We start from the raw sequence: 23,218 nt of genomic DNA on the forward strand, positions 1-23,218 counted from the left end.
TGTACATTCACTCACAAGAGACTATTAGGAAGCATCATGCTCTCCTTCCTCCGGGAAAATAAATTAGATTGCAGAAAAAACACAGCGCACAAAAAAATAACAGCGGTACCAAAAATATATATATAATTATCGGGGCAGCAGACTGAGAAAACAGCAGTGTCTTCCCTGTCATGGCTGGCTTTGTGACTGACAGGCACCCGTCTTATCAACGGATCACTAGAAGAAGCATATCGTTCATTCTAGCGGGAGAACGCTATACAAACCTTTCTGACTAGTGAATTGAAAACTTTTAAAAGAAAATAAGCCTGCGCTTATGGAATGATGTCCTGCGGGCGGCGGTGTTACCTGCTAGACCAGCTTGAGGCACACTTCTGGGATAGATTGATACTGTCTGGTATAAAAACCTGACCATTTCAGATGATGTAATTGGTGGCCTGAGGTGAACTATTGTATGTTGGTTGGCAGGCTGGGAAAACAATGGATGCTGCACAAACATAGCAGGCAGAAATAGAATGCAAGACATTCTATCATGTGGAACGAGGGTGAGACTTGTGCATACAGATCTGACAACAGAATATAATGCTTAATCTATGCCCATACTCAATCCTTCAGTATGTAAAAGAATGGGGTGATGTACATGTATGATGTAAGAAGTAAAATGTACATTTAATTTTTTTTACTAAAAGATTTGTTTCATTTAACCTTTTGATCAGCCAGAATGGCCCATTTTGATCAAGGTAGTTGGTTAAAACTAGAAAGCCATTTTACAAGTCCTTCATAACATAGCCTACAGAGAGACAGTACAGTGGCTTGGTCCAGCCAAGGCATTGGTCAGTCAATGTTATGAAACACTTTCAGTGAGGCCCAAGTTTCTCTCGTCTGCCTCCCTCTCTATCGGAGGTTCACTGTCAAGTTGGAGAGGAGCGAGAAGGGGGCCAGCCAGAGCCAGCAGCCGAGCAATTACACAACTTGTTTATGAATTATGTCTCAGTCGGAACAGAATCTAGCACAAACTGGTCTGATGACATTACCCAATCGCAACCCTCCTCTTTTCGGTTTTTAATTTAAGGTAGCTTCACGTTATTATTTGTTTGTTTTCTTCAAATCTCTGCTGGTCACATAAGCCAAAACCAGAAACCACACAGTGCTTCGTTAGCATTCGAAACAAGCACAGAGGTGTTAGTCAAGCGTTTGATTCCCTGCAATGTTGCTAGTCAAATGCTGTTTAAGAGGGTTAACTTCCAGGTGTAGCCTACATACATAAATAGTGCATAAAAAGGTGGTGAAAGAGTAGGCCGAGGCCTATTTCATCTCATAGTAGCCCAAGCCTACAGAAGTCTACACTAAGTCAAATAGTTAAAACATCACACGAGTGAGTCACCAAGTCCAGACAAAGCGAACAGAAACCATATCTTCTATCCTTCTTGTGTTGGATGTGTTGATTGTGGCTATATAGGGTTGAGCGGTATCCCAAAAGGCACCCTATTCCCTATAAATCGCACTACTTTCGACCAGAGCCCTTTAGGCCATAGTCGAAAGTAGCGATTTTATTTATTTTATTTATTTCACCTTTATTTAACCAGGTAGGCAAGTTGAGAACAAGTTCTCATTTACAATTGCGACCTGGCCAAGATAAAGCAAAGCAGTTCGACAACATACAAAAAACACAGAGTTACACATGGAGTAAAACAACATACAATCAATGATGCAGTAGAAAAAAAATAAAAAATAAGACTATATACAATGTGAGCAAATGATGTGAGATAAGGGAGGTAAAGGCAAAAAAAATGCCATGGTGGTAAAGTAAATAAAGTATAGCAAGAAAAACACTGGAATGGTAGATTTGTAGTTTGAAGAAAGTTCAGAGATAAAATATAAATAATATGGTGCAAAGGAGCAAAATAAATTAAATAAATAAATACAGTAGGGGAAGAGGTAGTAGTTTGGGCTAAATTATAGATGGGCTATGTACAGGTGCAGTGATCTGTGAGCTGCTCTGACAGCTGGTGCTTAAAGCTAGTGAGGGAGATAAGTGTTTCCAGTTTCAGAGATTTTTGTAGTTCGTTCCAGTCATTGGCAGCAGAGAACTGGAAGGAGAGACGACCAAAGGAGGAGTTGGCTTTAGGGGTGACCAGAGAGATATACCTGCTGGAGCGCGTGCTACAGGTGGGTGCTGCTATGGTGACCAGTGAGCGGAGATAAGGGGGGACTTTACCTAGCAGGGTCTTGTAGATGACCTGGAGCCAATGTGTTTGGCGACGATTATGAAGCGAAGGCCAGCCAACGAGAGCGTACAGGTCGCAGTGGTGGGTAGTATATGGGGCTTTGGTGACAAAACGGATGGCACTGTGATAGACTGCATCCAGCTTGTTGAGTAGGGTATTGGAAGCTATTTTGTAAATGACATCGCCGAAGTCGAGGATTGGTAGGATGGTCAGTTTTACAAGGGTATGTTTGGCAGCATGAGTGAAGGATGCTTTGTTGCGAAATAGGAAGCCAATTCGAGATTTCACTTTGGATTGGAGATGATTGATGTGAGTCTGGAAGGAGAGTTTACAGTTTAACCAGACACCTAGGTATTTGTAGTTGTCCACAAATTCTAAGTTAGAACCATCCAGAGAAGTGATGCTGGACAGGCGGGCAGGTGCAGGCAGCGATCGGTTGAAGAGCATGCATTTAGTTTTACTTGTGTTTAGGAGCAGTTGGAGACCACGGAAGGAGAGTTGAATGGCATTGAAGCTCGTCTGGAGGGTTGTTAACACAGTGTCCAAAGAAGGGCCAGAAGTGTACAGAATGGTGTCGTCTGCGTAGAGGTGGATCAGAGATTCACCAGCAGCAAGAGCGACATCATTTATGTATACAGAGAAAAGAGTTGGCCCAAGAATTGAACCCTGTGGAACCCCCATAGAGACTGCCAGAGGTCCAGACAGTAGGCCCTCCGATTTGACACACTGAACTCTGTCAGAGAAGTAGTTGGTGAACCAGGCGACGCAATCGTTTGAGAAACCAAGGCTACTGAGTCTGCCGATGAGGATGTGGTGATTAACAGAGTCAAAAGCTTTGGCCAGGTCAATGAATACGGCAGCACAGTATTGTTTCTTATCGATGGCGGTTACGATGTCGTTTAGGACCTTGAGCGTGGCTGAGGTGCACCCATGACCAGCTCTGAAACCAGATTGCATAGCGGAGAGGGTGCGGTGGGATTCGAAATGGTCAGTAATCTGTTTGTTGACTTGGCTTTCGAAGACCTTAGAAAGGCAGGGTAGGATGGATATAGGTCTGTAGCAATTTGGGTCAAGAGTGTCACCTCCTTTGAAGAGGGGGATGACAGCAGCTGCTTTCCAATCTATGGGAATCTCAGACGACACGAAAGAGAGGTTGAACAGGCTAGTAATAGGGGTTGCAATAATTTCGGCAGATAATTTTAGAAAGAAAGGGTCCAGATTGTCAAGCCCAGCTGATTTGTAGGGGTCCAGATTTTGCAGCTCTTTCAGAACATCAGCTGAATGGATTTGGGAGAAGGAGAAATGGGGGAGGCTTGGGCGAGTAGCTGTGGGGGGTGCAGTGCTGTTGAATGCAGTAGGGGTAGTTAGGTGGAAAGCATGGCCAGCCGTAGAAAAATGCTTATTGAAATTCTCAATTATAGTGGGCTTATCGGTGGTGACAGAGTTTCCTATCCTCAGTGCAGTGGGCAGTTGGGAGGAGGTGTTCTTATTCTCCATGGACTTTACAATGTCCCAGAACTTTTTAGAGTTGGAGTTGCACGAAGCGAATTTCTGTTTGAAAAAGCTAGCCTTGGTGTTTCTAACTGCCTGTGTGTATTGGTTTCTAACTTCCCTAAAAAGTTGCATATCGCGGGGGCAGTTCGATGCTAATGCAGAACGCCACAGGATATTTTTGTGTTGGTTAAGGGCAGTCAGGTCTGGGGAGAACCAAGGGCTATATCTGTTCCTGGTTCTAAATTTCTTGAAAGGGGCATGCTTATTTAAGATGGAGAGGAAGGCATTTTTTAAAAATAACCAGGCATCCTCTACTGACGGGATGAGGTCAATATCCTTCCATGATACCAGGGCCAGGTCGATTAGAAAGGCTTGCTCGTTTAAATGTTTCAGGGAGCGTTTGACAGTGATGAGTGGAGGTCGTTTCACCGCTGACCCATTACGGGTGCAGGCAATGATCGCTGAGATCTTGGTTGAAAACAGCAGAGGTGTATTTAGAGGGCACGTTGGTTAGGATGATATCTATGAGGGTGCCAGTGTTTGCGGCTTTGGGGTTGTACCTGGTGGGTTCATTAATAATTTGTGTGAGATTGAGGGCATCAAGCTTGGATTGTAGGATGGCTGGGGTGTTAAGCATGTCCCAGTTTAGGTCACCTAGTAGCACGAGCTCTGAAGATAGATGGGGGGCAATCAGTTCACATATGGTGTCCAGAGCACAACTAGGGGCCGAGGGGGGTCTATAGCAGGCGGCAACGGTGAGAGACTTGTTTTTGGAGAGGTGGATTTTTAAAAGTAGAAGTTCAAATTGTTTGGGTACAGACCTGGATAGCAGGACAGAACTCGGCAGGCTATCTCTGCAGTAGATTGCAACACCGCCCCCTTTGGTCGTTCTATCTTGTCTGAAAACGTTGTAGTTAGGGATGAAGATTTCAGAGTTTTTGGTGGACTTCCTAAGCCAAGATTCAGACACAGCTAGGACATCCGGGTTGGCAGAGTGTGCTAAAGCAGTGAATAAAACAAACTTAGGGAGGAGGCTTCTAATGTTAACATGCATGAAACCAAGGTTATTACGGTTACAGAAGTCATCAAAAGAGAGCGCCTGGGGAGTAGGAGTGGAGCCAGGCACTGCAGGGCCTGGATTCACCTCTACATCCCCAGAGGAGCAGAGAAGAATAAGTATGAGGGTACGGCTAAAAGCTATAAGAATTGGTCGTCTGTGACGTCCAGAATAGAGAGAAAAAGGAGCAGGTTTCTGGGGGCGATAAAATAGCTTCAAGGTATAATGTACAGACAAAGGTATGGTGGGATGTGAGTACAGAGGAGGTAAACCTAGGCATTTAGTGATTATGAGAGAGATATTGTCTCTAGAAACATCATTGAAACCAGAAGATGTCATAGCATGTGTGGGTGGAGGAACTGAGAGGTTGGATAAGGTATAATGAGCAGGGCTAGAGGCTCTACAGTGAAATAAGCCAATAAACACTAACCAGAACAGCAATGGAGAAGGCATATTGACATTAAGGAGAGGCATGCTTAGCCGAGTGATCAAAGGGTCCAGTGAGATTCAGACAGCTAGCCGGGCCATAGGTAGCAAGCTGGTGGAAGATGGGAGGGAGGTCTGTTTTTAGCCACCTCGTGCGTTTCCGTCTGTGGGTTAGTGGGGTTCCGTGTGGAAGGGGGGACCAGTCCAAGTTGGCAAAATAGTTAGTTATAGTGGCCCAGGAAAAGTGTCCGATAGACCTATTCAGATCGCAGCCGAAAAGACAGCTAACGATTAGCGGGCCGCAGATGGGCGATCAGGTTACGTCGCGACGGAGGGACCAGTTGGATAACTCCCTCGGGCAGATAACGTCGGTGGTCCAGTCGTGAAGACCCGATGGGGCTCCGCATCGGCAGTAAAACGGGTCAGGATAGGTGAGTTGTAGCCCAGGAGACACTTCAGCTGGCGAGCTCAGGAATAGCCCAGGAGTGGCTGACGGAACTCTTCAGCTGGCTAGCTGGCTAGCTCCGTAATAATGTGTGTTAATTCCGTGACCGACGTTGCCAATAGTCACTCAGGTAGCAGCTAGTTGGCTGCAAGATCCAGGTGTAAATGTCCAGAGCCTGCGGTAGAAATCGGGGAAAGGAGAGAGAATAGGTCCAGTATGCTCTGGTCTGAGTCGCGCTGTACAAAAACTGCCGATAGCTTTTCGAGCTAATGGATAGCTGAGGACAGCTAACCGTGGCTAGCTGAACTTCAACGTTAGCCAGTGAAAATGGCTAACCTCTTGCTAGCTTCTGTTGTGAAATTCAGATGAGGTAAATAATACTTTCTTTTTTAAATTGGTGAGGCGGGTTGCAGGGTTTATATATATATAAAATGACAATTACAACCATACTGAATGAACAATTATTTTAAACTTAACATAATACATCAATAAAATCTATTTAGTCTCAAATAAATAATGAAACCTGTTCAATTTGGTTTATATAATGCAAAAACAAAGTCTTGGAGAAGAAAGTAAAAGTGCAATATGTGCCATGTAAAAAAGCTAACGTTTATGTTCCTTGCTATGTTTAATGCTAGCTAGCACCTTACCTTGGCTCCTTGCTGCACTCGCATAACAAGTAGTCAGCCTGCCACACAGTCTCCTCGTGGAGTGCAATGTAATAGGCTATAATCGGTGTCCAAACATGCCGATTACTGATTGGTATGAAAACTTGAAATCGGCCCCAATTAAATCAGCCATTCCAATTAATCGGTCGACCTCTAATACGTATGCTATGATGCTGGTAAAGTTGTCTCACGCACCTACAGTGCTGGTCATAAAAAAATAAAAGCTAGCTAGCTCATGGATGCAAACAATGTTCTTCCCCAAAAACATAGCAAAACGACATCTGTTTCAGTTGCTATAAGACAGTTCTTATTTGATTAATGGTGGTCAGACCCATCTATTGTGAAGCTAGCCACAATAAGGATGAGCCACAATAGTGGACTTTGCAGATAGCCTTCAAAATAAAAGAACGGCATAATTCTACTATTATTAATTTGCATCACTGTCAATGACATACTTTTATTTTGAAGGCAAAATGTGAATTCCCCTATTGTGCATAATCCTTATTGTGGCTAGCTTCACAACACATAACCTGGTCCGGTCGAGCCTCACTAGCCAGATGAAGCTAGCTGGCTGCTTATAACGTTAGCATTTGGCAACAGACGGATTTCACCTTTAAGTTGTCTCGCTTAAATTTTCTTACTTTTTCAAATGATTGCTCGACTTACTGACTGCTCGAGCCACACAGTAGACATTGTGGGCGTCATTAGGTCATGTACCTACGTTATATAGGTACAGTTGAAGTCGGAAATTTACACACTTAGGTTGGAAACATTAAAACTTGTTTTTAAACCACTCCACAAATTTCTTGTTAACAAACTATAGTTTTGGCAAGACAGTTAGGACATCTACTTTGTGCATGACACAAGTAATATTTCCAACAATTGTTTACAGATTATTTCACTTATAATTCACTGTATCCCAATCCCAGTGGATGAGAAGTTTACATACGTTACGTTGACTGTGCTTTTAAACAGCTTGGAAAATTCCATAAAATGATGTCATGGCTTTAGAAGCTTCTGATAGGCTAATTGACATCATTTGAGGTGTACCTGTGGATGTATTTCAAGGCCTACGTTCAAACTCAGTGCCTCTTTGCTTGACATCATGAGAAAATCAAAAGAGCCCGTCAAGACCTCAGAAAAAAAATTGTAGACCTCCAGATGTCTGGTTCATCCTTGGGAGCAATTTCCAAACACCTGAAGGTACCACGTTCATCTGTACAAACAATAGTACGCAAGTATAAACACCATGGGACCATGCAGCCATCATACCGCTCAGGAAGGAGATGCGTTCTGTCTCCTAGAGATGAACGTACTTTGGTGCGAAAAGTGAAAATCAATCCCATAACAGCAGCAAAGGACCTTGTGAAGATTCTGGAGGAAACAGGTACAAAAGTATCTATATCCACAGTAAAACAAGTCCTATATCGACATAACTTGAAAGGCTGCTCAGCAAGGAAGAAGTCACTGCTCCAAAACCACCATAAAAAAACCAGACTACGGTTTGCAACTGTACATGGGGACAAAGGTTGTACTTTTTGGAGAAATGTCCTCTGGTCTGATGAAGCAAAAAAAGAACTGTTTAGCCATAATGACCATTGTTATGTTTGGAGGAAAAAGGGGGAGGCTTGCAAGCCGAAGAACACCATCCCAACCGTGAAGCACGGGGGTGGCAGCATCATGTTGTGGGGGTGCTTTGCTGCAGGAGGAACTGGTGCACTTCATAACATAGATGGCTTCATGAGGATGGAAAATTATGTGGATATATTGAAGCAACATCTCAAGACACCAATCAGGAAGTTAAAGCTTGGTCGCAAATGGGTCTTCCAAATGGACAATGACCCCAAGCATACTTCCAAAGTTGTTGAAAAATGGCTTAAGGACAACAAAGTCAAGGTATTGGAGTGGCCATCACAAAGCCCTGACCTCAATCCCATAGAAAATTTGTGGGCAGAACTGAAAAAGCGTGTGCGAGCATGGAGGCCTACAAACCTGACTCAGTTACACCTCTGTCAGGAGGAATGGGCCAAAATTCACCCAACTTATTGTGGGAAGCTTGTGGAAGGCTACCCGAAACGTTTGACCCAAGTTAAACAATTTAAAGGCAATGCTGCCAAATACTTATTGAGTGTATGTAAACTTCTGACCCACTGGGAATGTGATGAAATAAATCATTCTCTCTACTATTATTCTGACATTTCACATTCTTGAAATAAAGTGGTGATCCTAACTGACCTAAGACAGGGAATTTTTACTAGGATTAAATGTCAGGAATTGTGAAAACCTGAGTTTAAATGTATTTGGCTAAGGTGTATGTAAACTTTCGACTTCAACTGTATGCACGGTAGCTTTGAAATCGGTTTTTAACATCAGTGTTAAACTAGACCTCGGCATGATACCGATGTTGGCATTTTTAGCTACCGTAAATTCCGGACTATAAGCCGCAACTTTTTTCCCACGCTTTGAACTTCGCGGCTTAAACAATGACGTGGCAAATATATGGATTCTTCCCGCTTTCAAATTTGTGGGTCCTGACAGCGTGGAGCATTGTCAAAAAATCCACTATCAACGGGTTTCGAAAGGCTGGACTGCTGCGTGTTAAAGAGGGCTCAGCGGGGGATTTGCCTCCGGATGAAAGTGACGAGAGCGACAATGAAAACGATCCAATAATCGGATGAAGCAATTCTGAGGCTATTCAACTCCGACACCGAAGGAGATGGTTTCAGTGCACAGGAGGAGGAAGATAGTGACCAATGACTTTCTTGGTAGGCTACTGTTTACTGCTCATTTTTTATTTTTTGTTACAAGCCGTGTTTCGTTAAAGCCTGTGTAAAGTTCATTTGTTTCAATGTACCGGTAGGCACCTGCGGCTTATAGACATGTGCGGCTTATTTATGTTCAAAATCATATATATTTTTTAAATTCAGTGGGTGCGGCTTATATTCAGGTGCGCTTAATAGTCCGGAAATTACGGTAATATCGGCCGATTCTGATATGTTCACCGATATATCGTGCATCCCTAGTCGAAAGTAGTGCACTACATAGGGACTAGGATGTCATAGGGCCCTGGTCTAAAGTAGTGCACTACATAGGGAATAGGGTGCCATTTGGAAGGCACACAGACCCACCACACCGAGATGCATTCTTCTCCCAGACCAAACCACTAGTTCCTTCAAACAGACCTACAGCAAATCCTCCCCACACTAAAGGGAAAGGGGGATACCGAGTCAGTTGTACAACAGAACGCATTCAAATGAAATGTGTCTTCCGCATTTAACCCAACCTCTCTGAATCAGAGAGGTACTAGATCTGTGGTTGAAGACTTGTCTGGATTTTATCACTGACATTTTTCTATAAAAATTCACGTCTTAGTTATTACGCTATTATTCTTATCTTTTTAACTATGGACGAAAATTGTTGAGCTAAGTGACGGCAGAAAAACAACACTTTTTAGGATAAAAGCAATGACAGATGGGGACTGAACAGAGGCCAATGTTTCCTCTACTATAGCAAAGCCAAGTGTGTCACAAGGATGGCTATATTTATTTCTCTATTTCTGAAGCCCTCCAAATAGACCGTTGACAAACAGCACCCAGAATGGTGTACTTTTTAACTTTAGCCTCTAAGTCTAACAGAAATGGTGTTTAAAACCACATTCATTCTAATGCCATTTGTTTTAACTGATTTAGTGAAACCAGACCTGATCGTCTCCAGTGCCACGATAAAACGGCATTATAGCCTAAAAATAGAGGGCACTTTCTCTCTTTTAATCTCTCCTTTTGCTTACCTAGTTACTGCTGTTGGCAAGACAACAGCGAATTAAGTAAATCCATGTTTACCTCTTTTGTAAACAAAATGAGAGATTAATAAGAGAGTACCATGTCAAACCAGACACTTTTGAAATCAATGCAGTTATATCCTGGCACCCAATCGGATTTCACTAAATTAAGAAATCGGATGCACATGTACAACAGCGAGTGAACAAAGACAGATTCAAATATTTCGTTTTGTCTAAAGGAATTATGTATAACAAACCAGGCATATTCATTGGAGGTTTTTTTAACAGATGCACTTGTACAACATTTACGGCACTTAATCAGATCAGATAAACCAAAATAGTTCAAATGAAATGGTCAGGACTAAGGATGAACGTGTTCACCTATCTTCTGTTGTTACTGAAAGTTTATAGAGTAACAACTTTAACCTGTCTGGGCTAGGGGGCAGTATTTTCACGGCCGGATGAAAAACGTACCCAATTTAAACAGGTTACTACTCTGGCCCAGAAACTAGAATATGCATATTATTAGTAGATTTGGATAGAAAACACTGAAGTTTCTAAAACTGTTTGAATGGTGTCTGTGAGTATAACAGAACTCATATGGCTGGCAAAAACCTGAGAAAAATCCAAGCAGGAAGTGAAAAGTCTGAGAATTGTAGTTCTTCTTTTGATTCTCTATCGAAGCTACAGTGTCTGTGGGTGACGTTGAACTTCCTAAGGCTTCCATTGGCTGTCTAAAGCCTTCAGAAAGTGGTTTGAGCATTTTCCTGTCACTGGGCAGATAATAGGAGCTCAGTTACTGACTGGTCTGCCTGGCAACAAAGGGATTGGATATGCTCGGTCCCGCGAGCGCGCCCCTCCTTTTTCTTCTTGAATGAATATGCTATTGTCCGGTTGGAACATTATCGCAATTTTACGTTAAAAATACCATAAAGATTGATTTTAAACAGAGTTTGACATGCTTCTAAGTACGGTAATGGAACATTTTGACTTTGTCTCTCGTTCCGCGCTCGCCTTTGGATAAGTGATCTGTACGCACGAACAAAACGGAGGTATTTGGACATAAATATGGATTATTTGGGTTATTTGGAACAAAAACAACATTTCTTGTGGAAGTAGCAGTCCTGGGAGTGCATTCTGACAAAGATCAGCAAAGTTAATACAATATTTCTAATACTAATTGTGAGTTTAGGTTGCCACGAATTTGGCGGGTGTCTGAATAGCTCGCCGTGATGGCTGAGCTATGTACTCAGAATATTGAAAAATTTGCTTTCTCCGTAAAGCTATTTTAAAATCTGACACAGCAGTTGCATAAAGGAGTAGTCGATCTATAATTCTTAAAATAATTGTGTATTTTGTCAACGTTTATGATGAGTATTTTTGTAAATTGAGGTGCACATTCACCGGGAGTTTTGGTGGGAATACATTTTCTGAATATCACGCGCCAATGTAATATGCTGTTTTTGGATATAAATATGAACTTTATCGAACAAAACATACATGTATTGTGTAACAATGTCCTAGGAGTGTCATCTGATGAAGATCGTCAAAGGTTAGTGCTTCATTTCGCTGTGTTTTGGGTTTTATTGACATGTCCTTGCTTGGAAAATGGCTGTGTGATTATTTTTGTCTATGTACTCTCCTAACATAATCTAATGTTTTGCTTTCGCTGTAAAGCCTTTTTGAAATCGGACAATGTGGTTAGATTAACGAGAAGTGTATCTTTAAAATGGTGAAAAATAGCCGTATGTTTGAGAAAGTTGAATTATGACATTTTGTTGTTTTTTAATTTTCCGCCCTGATATTTCACTGGCTATGTCCGGCAGGTGGGACGTCCCACCTAGCCCATAGAAGTTACGTAACAGAAGATATGTTACCACATCCATCCTTAGTCCTGACCATTAATTTGAACTCATTTGATTTATCTAATCTGATCAAATTGAGTGCTGAAAAAAAAAATTGTACATGTGCATCTGATTTTGAGGTCGACTGATTAATCGGAATGGCCGATTAATTAGGGCCGATTTCAAGTTTTCATAACAATCGGAAATCGGTATTTTTGGACACCGATTTGGCCGTTTTCTTTTTTACACCTTTATTTAACTAGGCAAGTCAGTTAAGAACACATTCTTATTTTCAATGACGGCCTAGGAACGGTGGGTTAACTGCCTTGTTCAGGGGCAGAACGACAGATTTTTACCTTGTTAGTCCAATGCTCTAACCACCTGCCTTACATTGCACTCCACGAGGAGCCTGCGTGGCAGGCTGACTACCTGTTACGCGAGGGCAGGAAGAAGCCAAGGTAAGTTGCTAGCTAGCATTAAACTTATAAAAAACAATCAACCTTCACATAATAACTAGTTAACTACACATGGTTGATGATATTACCAGTTTATCTAGCGTGTCCTGCGTTGCATATAATCGATGCGGTGCCTGTTAATTTCTCATCGAATCACAGCCTACTTCGCCAAACGGGTGATGATTTAGCACTGTCGTTGCACCTAACCATAAACATCAATGCCTTTCTTTAAAATCAATACACAAGTATATATTTTTAAACCTGAATATTTAGTTAATATTGCCTGCTAATATGAATTTCTTATAATTAGGGAAATTGTGTCACTTCTCCTGCGTTCCGTGCAAGCAGTCAGGGTATATGCAGCAGTTTGGGCCGCCAGGCTCGTTGCGAACTGTGTGAAGTCCATTTATTCCTAACAAAGACCGTAATTAATTTGCCAGAATTGTACATAATTATGACATAACATTGAAGGTTGTACACTGTAACAGCAATATTTAGACCAACCGTTAGATAAAATACAGAACGGTTCCGTATTTCACTGAAAGAATAAACGTTTTGTTTTCGAAATGATCGTTTCCGGATTCGACCATATTAATGACCAAAAACTCGTATTTCTGTGTGTTATTATGTTATAATTAAGTCTATGATTTGATAGAGCAGTCTTGACTGAGCGATGGTAGGCAGCAGCATGCTCGTAAGCATTCATTCAAACACCACTTTTGTGCGTTTGCCAGCAGCTCTTCGCAATGCTTCAAGCCTATCAACTCCCGAGATTAGCCTGGTGTAACCGATGTGAAATGGCTAGCTAGTTAGCGGGGTGCGCGCTAATAGCGTTTCAATCGGTGATGTCACTCGCTCTGAGACTTGGAGTAGTTGTTCCCCTTGCTCTGCAAGGGCCGCGGCTTTTGTGGAGCGATGGGTAACGATGCTTCGAGGGTGGCTGTTGTAGATGTGTTCCTGGTTCGAGCCCAGGTAGGGGCGAGGAGAGGGACGGAAGCTATACTGTTACACTGGCAATACTAAAGTGCCTATAAGAACATCCAATAGTCAAAGGTATATGAAATACAAATGGTATAGAGAAATAGTCCTATAATTCCTATAATAACTACAACCTAAAACTTCTTACATGGGAATATTGAAGACTCATGTTAAAAGGAACCACCAGCTTTCATATGTTCTCATGTTCTGAGCAAGGAACTTAAACATTAGCTTTCTTACATGGCACATATTGCACTTTTACTTTCTTCTCCAACACTTTGTTTTTGCATTATTTAAACCAAATTGAAAATGTTTCATTATTTATTTGAGGCTAAATTGATTTTAGTGATGTATTATATTAAAGTTAAAATAAGTGTCCATTCAGTATTGTTGTAATTGTCATTATTACAACAACAACAAAATAATAATAATTTGGCTTTTTTTGGTCCTCCGGTATCGGTATTGAAAAATCATAAAATCGGTCGACCTCTAATCTGATTCATCTGATTGAGCGCCAGGATAAACCTACATTGATTACAAAGTATAAGGTGTGACAAAGTGCTTGCTTTTAAATCTCTGGTTTTGTTTACCCACTTACTGCTGTTGGCAAGACAACAGTGAATGACTTGAAACACATTCTTCATCTCTAAACCACAGTGAGGTAGATGGGTAGGGTATTTTTTTTATCAGCATGAGTAAACACAGCAGGTGATTCCAGTTAATATCATACAATTTTACAAGATATTTACTTCACATTGTATACTTGGCATGGCTTATGGTGCATGTTCTGACCTCAGAAAACACCACAACTGTAAACCATGTTTTATTCTATTAAATTGCTTTTAAAACAGGCATTCTAAATTATTCAGGCTGTGTTCTTCGATACTTAAATAATCATGCAAATATTGCCAGCATTAGCATTAAAGCCACATTCTAGTTGTCATGGCTGTAATTACTCACCGCATTGACATGGCAATCAATCAACATAGGTACTACTTGTCCTCCTAATCAATTAATGACGTACATTGTGTTTTGAATCTTTACTTGATATCCAAGCAAATGTATAGGATATACTTGTACATTTGCATGTTGGCAAACGCATTCTGATCAAATTAGGTGGCTAATGGGCAAAAACAAATATGCAAACTAGAAAAAAACAAAATTGACCTTCGTCCTTCCAAATCTCCAGTAACTAAATGGCTTGACTTTCTGTCATCATAGCCGATCTTGTTAAATCAGAGCCTTCCAAAACCGTACAATCAAATACACAATGTCAACAATTCTGTCAAATTAGGAAGAATATAATGCTCGTACACACACATCTCCAACAGATAAGATGATAAATTAGCTAACTACTTACTTTCTCCATTCGTTTGCTGACAATTCCATATGTAGACAGCAGTCACAAAAAACACAAGGAAAGTCCGCGGACACATATTGACTCAACTCTAGTCAATATCCGACCGACAAACTGTCTGGGGAAGAATACGAGTCAACTCGATTAAAATTAGCTGGCAAGGTGTAGCTGTCGTTTGGTTTCTTAGTTAAACCACAGGTAAACAAAAATAAAAACTGTCATCCCGGAAAAATGGGCGGAGGGTCCAACGTGTTCACTACTAGCTAACTTAGCGAGCTAACTCACTGGTTAGCTTCAGCTAGTTAACTGCAGAGGGATATTCAAAATCACCACAAACAAACGCAACCGTGAGAATCATTGTGGCTAAACAAAGGAAAAGTCTCACTTTGCAATAAATTGCATCGCATTTCGTCTTCTTTTTCAAGTGTTCTTGATACAATCCGCAGTCTCCAGCGTCGCAGAGAAGGGGGAGTAACGTTAGCTAGCTGCTAGCTAACGTTACCGTTAGCTGAATGGGCAGGAGGCCACAAAGTTTGTGCGATTAGAAGGATATCAACTCTCAAATGAATTACGCTTCCGGTAACACTCGCTATGGATGTTGGTATGTATCTAGCTACTAAGTAAATTGCCTATTCCCGTGCATTGAAAGAAAACCTAAACCGCAGCTTGTAAAGTGCAGCACAGTCCCGAATTGTGTAGCTTCGCTTTTGACAACTTCAGGTTCATGCAAGGCACGCGTGGCGTACAGTAGTAAACGAAACCCACGGGTTACTACTCAATGGCTGCTGTCTTTCACAAACATGTCTTCTTGAATAAACGCAATATACTAACGATTACTATGTCGTTTACAACTTCAAGTAATATAAACTAATCTGAACCGTGTATGGAGAGGAGAAAAAAAAGAAATCAAACCGCAAACTCGATTCAGTCAACACTGAGATTTCCACTCAACTGTCAGTCATCGCTGTTGCTCGTTCGTTAGTCAGTTGCTATTTTTCTTCATATTAACGGCGTTTCGGTGATTTAACCTGATGGATTTCTACTTCCAAAATGACCACACGGTTATTGCACAACGAGAACAGCAAAATATAATGTCGATATTTTACTCTTCGACAGAGGTAGGCCTAAATTGTTGAGTCCCTTAGGATCCCCTTCTCTGTGCCTCTCCTTCGCCAGTAGTAAACAGAACCTGTAAATGAGCCAGATGGGGCGAAGGGGAAATACGGACTGGAGTATATTGGATTACGCAGTTAGACTAGAGATAGGTCTACTGTAACAATCTACACTGCGTCCCCCCTTTGCTGCTATAACAGCCTCCACTCTTCTGGGGAGGCTTTCCACTAGATGTTGGAACATTGCTGAGGGGACTTGCTTCCATTCATCCACAAGAGCATTTAGTGAGGTCGGGCACTGATGTTTGGCGATTACGCCTGGCTCGCAGTCGGCGTGCCAATTCATCCCAAAGGTGTTTGATGGGGTTGAGGTCAGGGCTCTGTGCAGGCCAGTCAAGTTCTTCCACTCCAATCTCGACAAATAATTTCTGCATGGACCTAGCTTTGTGCACGGGGTCATTGTCATGCTTTCCCCAAAGTGTTGCTACAAAGTTGGAAGCACAGAATCGTCTACAATGTCATTGTATGCTGTAGCGGATTTCCCTTCACTGGAACTAAGGGACCTAGCCCGAACCATAAAAAAACAGCGCCAGACCATTATTCCTCCTCCACCAAACTTTACAGTTGGCACTATGCATTGGGGCAGGTAGCGTTCTCCTGGCATCCACCAAACCCGGATTAGTCCGTCGGACTGCCAGATGGTGAAGCGTGATTCATCACTCCACAGAACGCGTTTCCACTGCCGGCGAGTTTAACACCACTCCAGCTGACATTTGGCATTGCGCATGGTGATCTTAGGCCTGTGTGCGGCTGCTCGGCCATGGAAACCCATTTCGTGAAGATCCTAAAGAACAGTTCTTGTGCTGACGTTGCTTTCAGAGGCAGTTTGGAACTTGGTAATGAATGCTGCAACCGAGGATAGACGATTTTTACGCACTAAGCGCTTCTGCACTTGGCGGCCCCATTGTGTGAACTTGCGGCCTACCACTTCTCGGCTAAGCCGTTGCTGGTTTCCACTTCACAATAACAGCAACTACAGTTAACCGGGGCAGCTCTAGCAGGGCAGAAATTTGACTAACAGACTTGTTAGAAAGGTGGCATCCTATGACAGTGCCACATTGAAAGTCACCGAGCTCTTCAGTAAAGCCATTCTACTGCCAATTTTTATTATTATTAAACCTTTATTTAACCAGGAAGGGCTCATTGAGATTTAAAATCTCTTTTTCAAGAGCATCCTGGCCAAGATAGACAGCACCAAGTCATTACAAAAATTACAGACAAACAACATGAAAAACTACAAATAATCTAGTAAAAACCATAGAATTCACAAGAGTATAACAAAATCAAAAACAGCAAATTAAAAACATTGACAAGTCAGGGAATCAGTCTCAAGATCATTCATCAGTGATTTAAAAATACCAATCGGGACAAGTTCTTCTAGTTTAAAAGTATTTTGTAAGGCATTCCAAGACGATGGCGCAGAGTACATAAAAGCCCTTTTACCAAATTCAGTTCGGACATTTGGAACAGTTAGCAGGATAAAGTCCAGAGAGTACCCACCACAACGAAGAGAGTACCCACCACATTTCTGAACAATAAAAATGCCCAAATAAAACAGTAGTAAACCCAAAATGGCTTTGTAAATAAAAGTATACCAGTGACTGAGCCTACAAGTGACTAGAGAAGGCCAGCCAACCCTGGTATACAAAGTGCGTAAGGGTTTTGCAGTTTAAAATAAATCTCAAAGTGCCATGGTAAAGGGTGTCAATTGATCTCAAACACTGAGCGGAAGCATTCATATATAAAATATCCTCATAGTCTAGTAAAGGCATAAATGTAGCTGATACTAGCCTCCTGGCTTCAAAAGAAAAACAGGCCTTATTCCTAAAATAAAATCCAAATTTCAGCTTCAATTTTTTTGTAAGTTGTTGAATATGCAATTTAAAAGAGAGGCCATCATCAATTAAAATTCCAAGGTATTTATATGAGGTTACAGTCTCAATCTCAATGCCCTGACAGGTAATAATAGGTGAAAAGTTCAGAGGTCTATTTCTTGCTTTAGAAAACACCATTAGTTCAGTTTTGTCAGTATTGAGGATAAGCTTCAATTGAGACAAGGTATGTTGAACAGTATAAAAAGCAGTTTGCAAGTTCCGGAAAGCTTTTGTAAGAGATGAAGCACAACAGTAAATAACAGTATCATCAGCATAGAAATGAAGTTGCGCATTTGGACATTTTTGTCTAAATGATTTATATAAATAGTGAATAAGAGAGGACCAAGTACAGAGCCTTAGGGCACACCATTACAGACAGACAATTTAACAGACATGAGCCCATCCAATTGAGTGCACTGAGTTCTATCAGACAGATAGTTAGCAAACCATGCAACTGCATGCTCCGAAAGACCTACACTCGACAATCTCTGCCTCAGTATAGCATGATCAACTGTATCAAAAGCCTTAGAGAGATCAATAAAAAGTGAGACACAATGCTGTTTTTTGTCAAGGGCTTCAGTGATATCATTTAAAACCTTCATGGCTGCTGTAATTGTGCTATGCTTCTTCCTGAAGCCGATTGATACATTGATAAAATAGAGTTGGTAAATAAAAACTCTTTTGGCTGTTCACTCACAAGGGTTTCAAGTATTTTCACCAGGGGTGACTGCTTTGAGATTGGCCTATAATTATTTAAAAGAGTTGGATCTCCCCCTTTTAAAAGTGGCTGGACAAATGCAATTTCCAGATCTTTGGAATTTCGTTACATTCCAGGGTTAGATTGAACAGATATGTAAGTGGTTCAGCTATGAAATCAGCTGCCAGATTTAAAAAGCAGGGCTCAAGAAGATCAGGACCTGCAGGCTTTCTCTGATCTAAGGATTTCAGGGCTTTATGTACCACCTGCACTGAGAATGGCAAAAAGCTAAAAGTTTGACCAGCTCTAACTGTTTCATCCACACAGGGTTGTACAGAGACAGATGACACTGAATCAAACAGCCTACCAGATGATACAGTGCTCACTGAAAAAATTCAGCATTTCAGTTTTGTCATATACAGCAACAAAGTCCTTCAATGCACATGACGGCAATTCATTAACATTACTGTTACCTAGACATAGACTTAATAGCCTTCCAAATCTTTCTAGTGTCATTCAGATTATCAGTGGTAACAGACATAAAATATTCAGACTTGACCTTCCTGAGAAGAAAAGAACACTTGTTTCGTAACTGCCTAAAAATAAGCCAATCAGCATCAGAACATGATTTCTTTGCTTTAGCCCAGGCTAGATTACGGTCGTGAATAATACAAGACAGCTCAGAAGAAAACCATGGATTATCCCGCCCTTTATCTCTGAACCTGTAGAATGGGGCATGTTTGTTTACTATTTGGGAAAAACCATCATGAAATAATTTCCAGGCAGTTTCCATATCAGGGATAAACTCAATCTTGCTCCAGTCAAAATAAAACAAATCATGAAGGAAAGCCTGCTCATTATGTTTGTCTATGGAGATTGCATGGCGGTGTGCTCGATTTTATTCACCTGTTAGCAACGGATGTAGCTGAAATAGCCAAATCTACTAATTTGAAGGGGTGTCCACCTACTTTTGGCCATGTAGTGTTCAAAACAGCGTGAATAAATTCAGTGTTAAGTTAATAATGCGTGGAAATTATAAACCTGCTTGTCTTTCAATTATGGTCAGGAGGAGAAAAAATGTGCATCTCCACTTGTTGATTACATTTGAATTCTTCCCCTTCTTCTTTAGCTCTGTTCAACAGACTCCAGCCAACCAGACTCCAGCCAACCAGACTCCAGCCAACCAGACTCCAGCCAATCAGACTCCAGCCAACCAGACTCCAGCCAACCACACTCCAGCCAACCAGACTCCAGCCAACCTGCTCATGCAGTTATAAGACATGTTGAGGAAGTGGAGGGGGCAGTATGCTACTGGAGGTTTTGTCTCTGTCAATATCAACGTGATCATGGTCTGGATTCCAAATGTCATCTATTCCCTTTATAGGGCACTACTTTTGAACAGAGTCCCTTCTCAGTCCCATGTATTTGAATATGTCCCAAATTGCACCCTATTCCCAATATAGTGCACTTCTTTTGACCAAAACCCTATGAGCCCTGGTCTAAAGTAGTGCCCTATATATAGGGAATAGGGTGCCATTTGGGATGTAAACCAATGTAGCCTTCTAGACCCCCCAAAAATCCAGGGACACTCAAGCAGTATCTAAAATATTATCTTTGTTTAAACACAGAGGCATCACATTGTCCAGCAGCATCGTTATCTCTCCTCTGTCCTTGGCAGTCTTCATAGGAAGAACAGCTGCACTGACACCCCTTATACTCAGATAGGCAGGAGGGTATGCTCTATGTCAATGCTATCCACTTTGGATGGACTATCACTAAGATATATGTGTATATCAAAATGTCTGCTTACACTTCCTTCTGTAATTGTTTACCGTTTTAACTTTCTGCAATTCACTTGTGTTGTTTGTATTGTTGAAGATGTGTGTCCCAAATTCTCTACATTGTGCACTATGGACTCTGGGCCTGGTTAAAAGTAGTGCACTATGAAGGTAATAGGATGCCATTTGATGTGTACTACATTGTCTCGTGTACCAGACTCAAAGGGATGAACTGAAGGGGTCTCTTCCTACACAGCCGGTAGAGAGACACGATTGAAGAGGTGGGAGGATGTGCTCATCCCAAATGGTACCCTACTAGCTAGATAGTGCACAAACTGCCCTATAGTGAGCCTTATGGGTTCTGGTCAACAGTAGTGCACTATAGGCGAATAGGGAGCCATTTGGGACTCAGGAGATATGTCATGTTTACTGTAGTTGGTTTCTCACGAGGCTGCCTGGGAAACAGAATGTCCTATGTGGAACTGGGGAGGACCTACATGTGAGGAACAGACAGGCAGAGGAGCAACAACACAGACAATGTTTGCAAACAGACAGGAACCCAGTCAAATTCCTCAGACACCAACGTGATAAGAAACGATAGAAACACTCCAACTGTCTCTCCACTCCCCTGCTGCCTGTAATGCTTTACCACAGCTCGCTGCTAGAGTGGAGAGGACAATGTGTTCTTCTCAGCCAACATGCCTGGTCAAATAAGGGTTCAATAAATAGACACTAATAGAATAACAGACATTGTAGGATACTGGTGGTGCATATGAGGACCACAGACCTGCGTCCAAAAATGGCAACCGATTCCCTATATAGTCCACTACTTTTGACGAGCGTCCTATAAGTTCTGGTCAAAAGTAGTACACTATATAGGGAATAGGGTTACATTTGTAGGCTTTGATAGGGTGGAGATAATCTACTGTAATTCTGCTACAGCAGAAGCACCCTATTCATAAACATGCCTATTGTTCATTTACTGTAATCATAACTAACCACTGTGCTACCTGTGTCGAAAAGTTAATGGGTGATGCTTATAACTGATAACAAACCAGAAGGAGGATTTGTCTTCCTGTACTGGCAGCTTTCTGTCAGGGGATTGGCTGGACAATATCAGTTATTTTACCAGCGTTAAATCAACAGAGGATATCGGTTGACATCCTCTGTTGCCAGCAGGACCGGTACATTTCCGGACAGAAAGGAACCTCTTCTGTCACTAATTAAGCGAAAATAGCCCTTGATCTTAAAGGAATTGAAATACACACACACAAGCACAAACAGACCGCTCTGAGAAGCTGAATCTGTTGTTGTATTGACTTGAAGCTGCTATAGTCCATAGCTGTGCCAACAGTCAATGTTTTCCTCCTCAGAGCAATATTGCAGCTCTTGGCTTTTCATTCAAGCACCATTGCGGCAATATTGAACACTAGCTTTATAATTATACAATGTTTGTTATTGTATTAGACAGCCATATTCCTGTCCTCTCTCTGAGATGTGATGTCTGGAAAACCTCCAGCACACCGGGCACCTGCTCCCTCAGACCACAGAGGACAGAGTTGAGTCTCAAATGCCCCCCTGTTCCCTTTGAAGTGCAGTACTTTTGATCAGTGCCCATAGGGTTCAATAGTGCAACAGTACTAAATTCTGGTCTAAAGTAGTGCACTGTGTAGGGAATACACTGAGTGTACAAAACATTAAGAACACCCGGTCTTTCCATGACATAGACCGACCAGGTGAATCTGGGTGAAAGCTATGATCCCTTATTGATGTCACCTGTTAAAGCCACTTTAATCAGTGTAAATGAAGGGGAGGAGACAGGTAAAAAAAAATATTTTTAAGCCTTGAGACAATTGAGACATGGATTGTGTATGTGTGCCATTCAGTGGGCGATTGGGAAAGACGAAAGATTGAAGTGCCTTTGAACAGGGTATGGCAGTAGGTGCCAGGCGCACCAGTTTGTGTCAAGACGAATTGAGGCTGTTCTGTTCTGAGCGCAAAAAAGGGAAGAGTGGGGGGGGGGGGTTGCAGTGCGGTAGTTCAGACAGATCATGCATGGGTTCCAAATGGAACCCTATTCCCTAAAACTACATTTTACCAGGGCCCATAGGGGATGCACAGCATGTCAGAAAGGCCATCGCAGAGTACACTTATTCAACATCATGGAGTGAGATGAGATGAGAGGGTCAGGGAGGTGGGTGCCCCCCTGTTAGCCTGGCTAACAAGATTCATGTGACTCACCAGGAGGGAGAGCTGTGACACGCTGGTCTGTTGGAAGGCTGTTGGAAATGCAGAAATGTGCTGAGCTTTGATTGGTTCTCTCAAATGTTTTTGAGAGGTAGAGAGAGAAAGAGGTAGAGAGAAATGTAGAGCGAGAGAGAGAGGGAGAGAGAGTGTGAGAGAGAGAGAGAGAGACAGCGACGTGACCAGCAGCTTTGAGCCAATGAGCTGATTTCAGCACCTCACTAGTGTGGGAGCATCTGGCATAAGAAGAAGCAATACTGAAGCTAATAGAATCACCTATTGGCACAAATTATAGTCTTATAAAGTCTGTCTGTGGGGATATTAAGATGATAAAACTAGGCAGCTTTGGCTTTAATCACCCTGTCCTAAATTCCAGTCTTTTGTTCACTGTCTTACATTCAACACAACATTTCCATCAACATTTTGTTTGAACGTTACCTAAATAAACACTTCATAACCATAGTGCACTCACTACGTGTTATTACGGATGATAGGTTTAGTACACATCACTGCTGTTTATTTATTATTTAAAATACATTCTCCTCAATTTCCTGAATTCCATCTTGTCTCATCGCTGCAACTCCCCGATGAGCTCGGGAGAGGCGAAGGTCGAGTCATGCATCCTCCAAAACATGCCCCGCCAAGCCGCTCTTCTTAACCCCCGAAGCCAGCCGCACCAATGTGTCGGAGGAAACACCGTTCAACTGACGACCGAAGTCAGCCTGC

At 42.0% G+C, this 23,218-nt stretch overlaps 1 protein-coding gene and 1 long non-coding RNA gene across 2 annotated transcripts in view; one reads left to right on the top strand and one right to left on the bottom strand.

Annotated features, from left to right (window-relative positions):
• Window positions 1–15,925, bottom strand: part of LOC106569756 (insulin receptor) — a 222,522-nt gene extending 206,597 nt beyond the window's left edge. Inside the window, exon 1 of the mRNA XM_045694442.2 lies at window positions 14,731–15,925. Within this exon, the coding sequence (XP_045550398.1) occupies window positions 14,731–14,806 (76 nt within the window). The 5' untranslated portion in view covers window positions 14,807–15,925. The remainder of the gene's footprint in view (window positions 1–14,730) is intronic.
• LOC145860356 (uncharacterized) lies at window positions 15,053–22,952 on the top strand. The gene is made up of 2 exons (XR_014380385.1): window positions 15,053–15,328; window positions 19,600–22,952. It is a non-coding gene; the product is annotated as an uncharacterized LOC145860356 (long non-coding RNA).
• Window positions 22,953–23,218: the final 266 nt, after the last annotated feature.

The sequence above is a fragment of the Salmo salar genome, chromosome 14, assembly GCF_965601325.2.
Source record: "Salmo salar chromosome 14, fSalSal1, whole genome shotgun sequence".
NCBI lineage: Eukaryota > Metazoa > Chordata > Actinopteri > Salmoniformes > Salmonidae > Salmo > Salmo salar.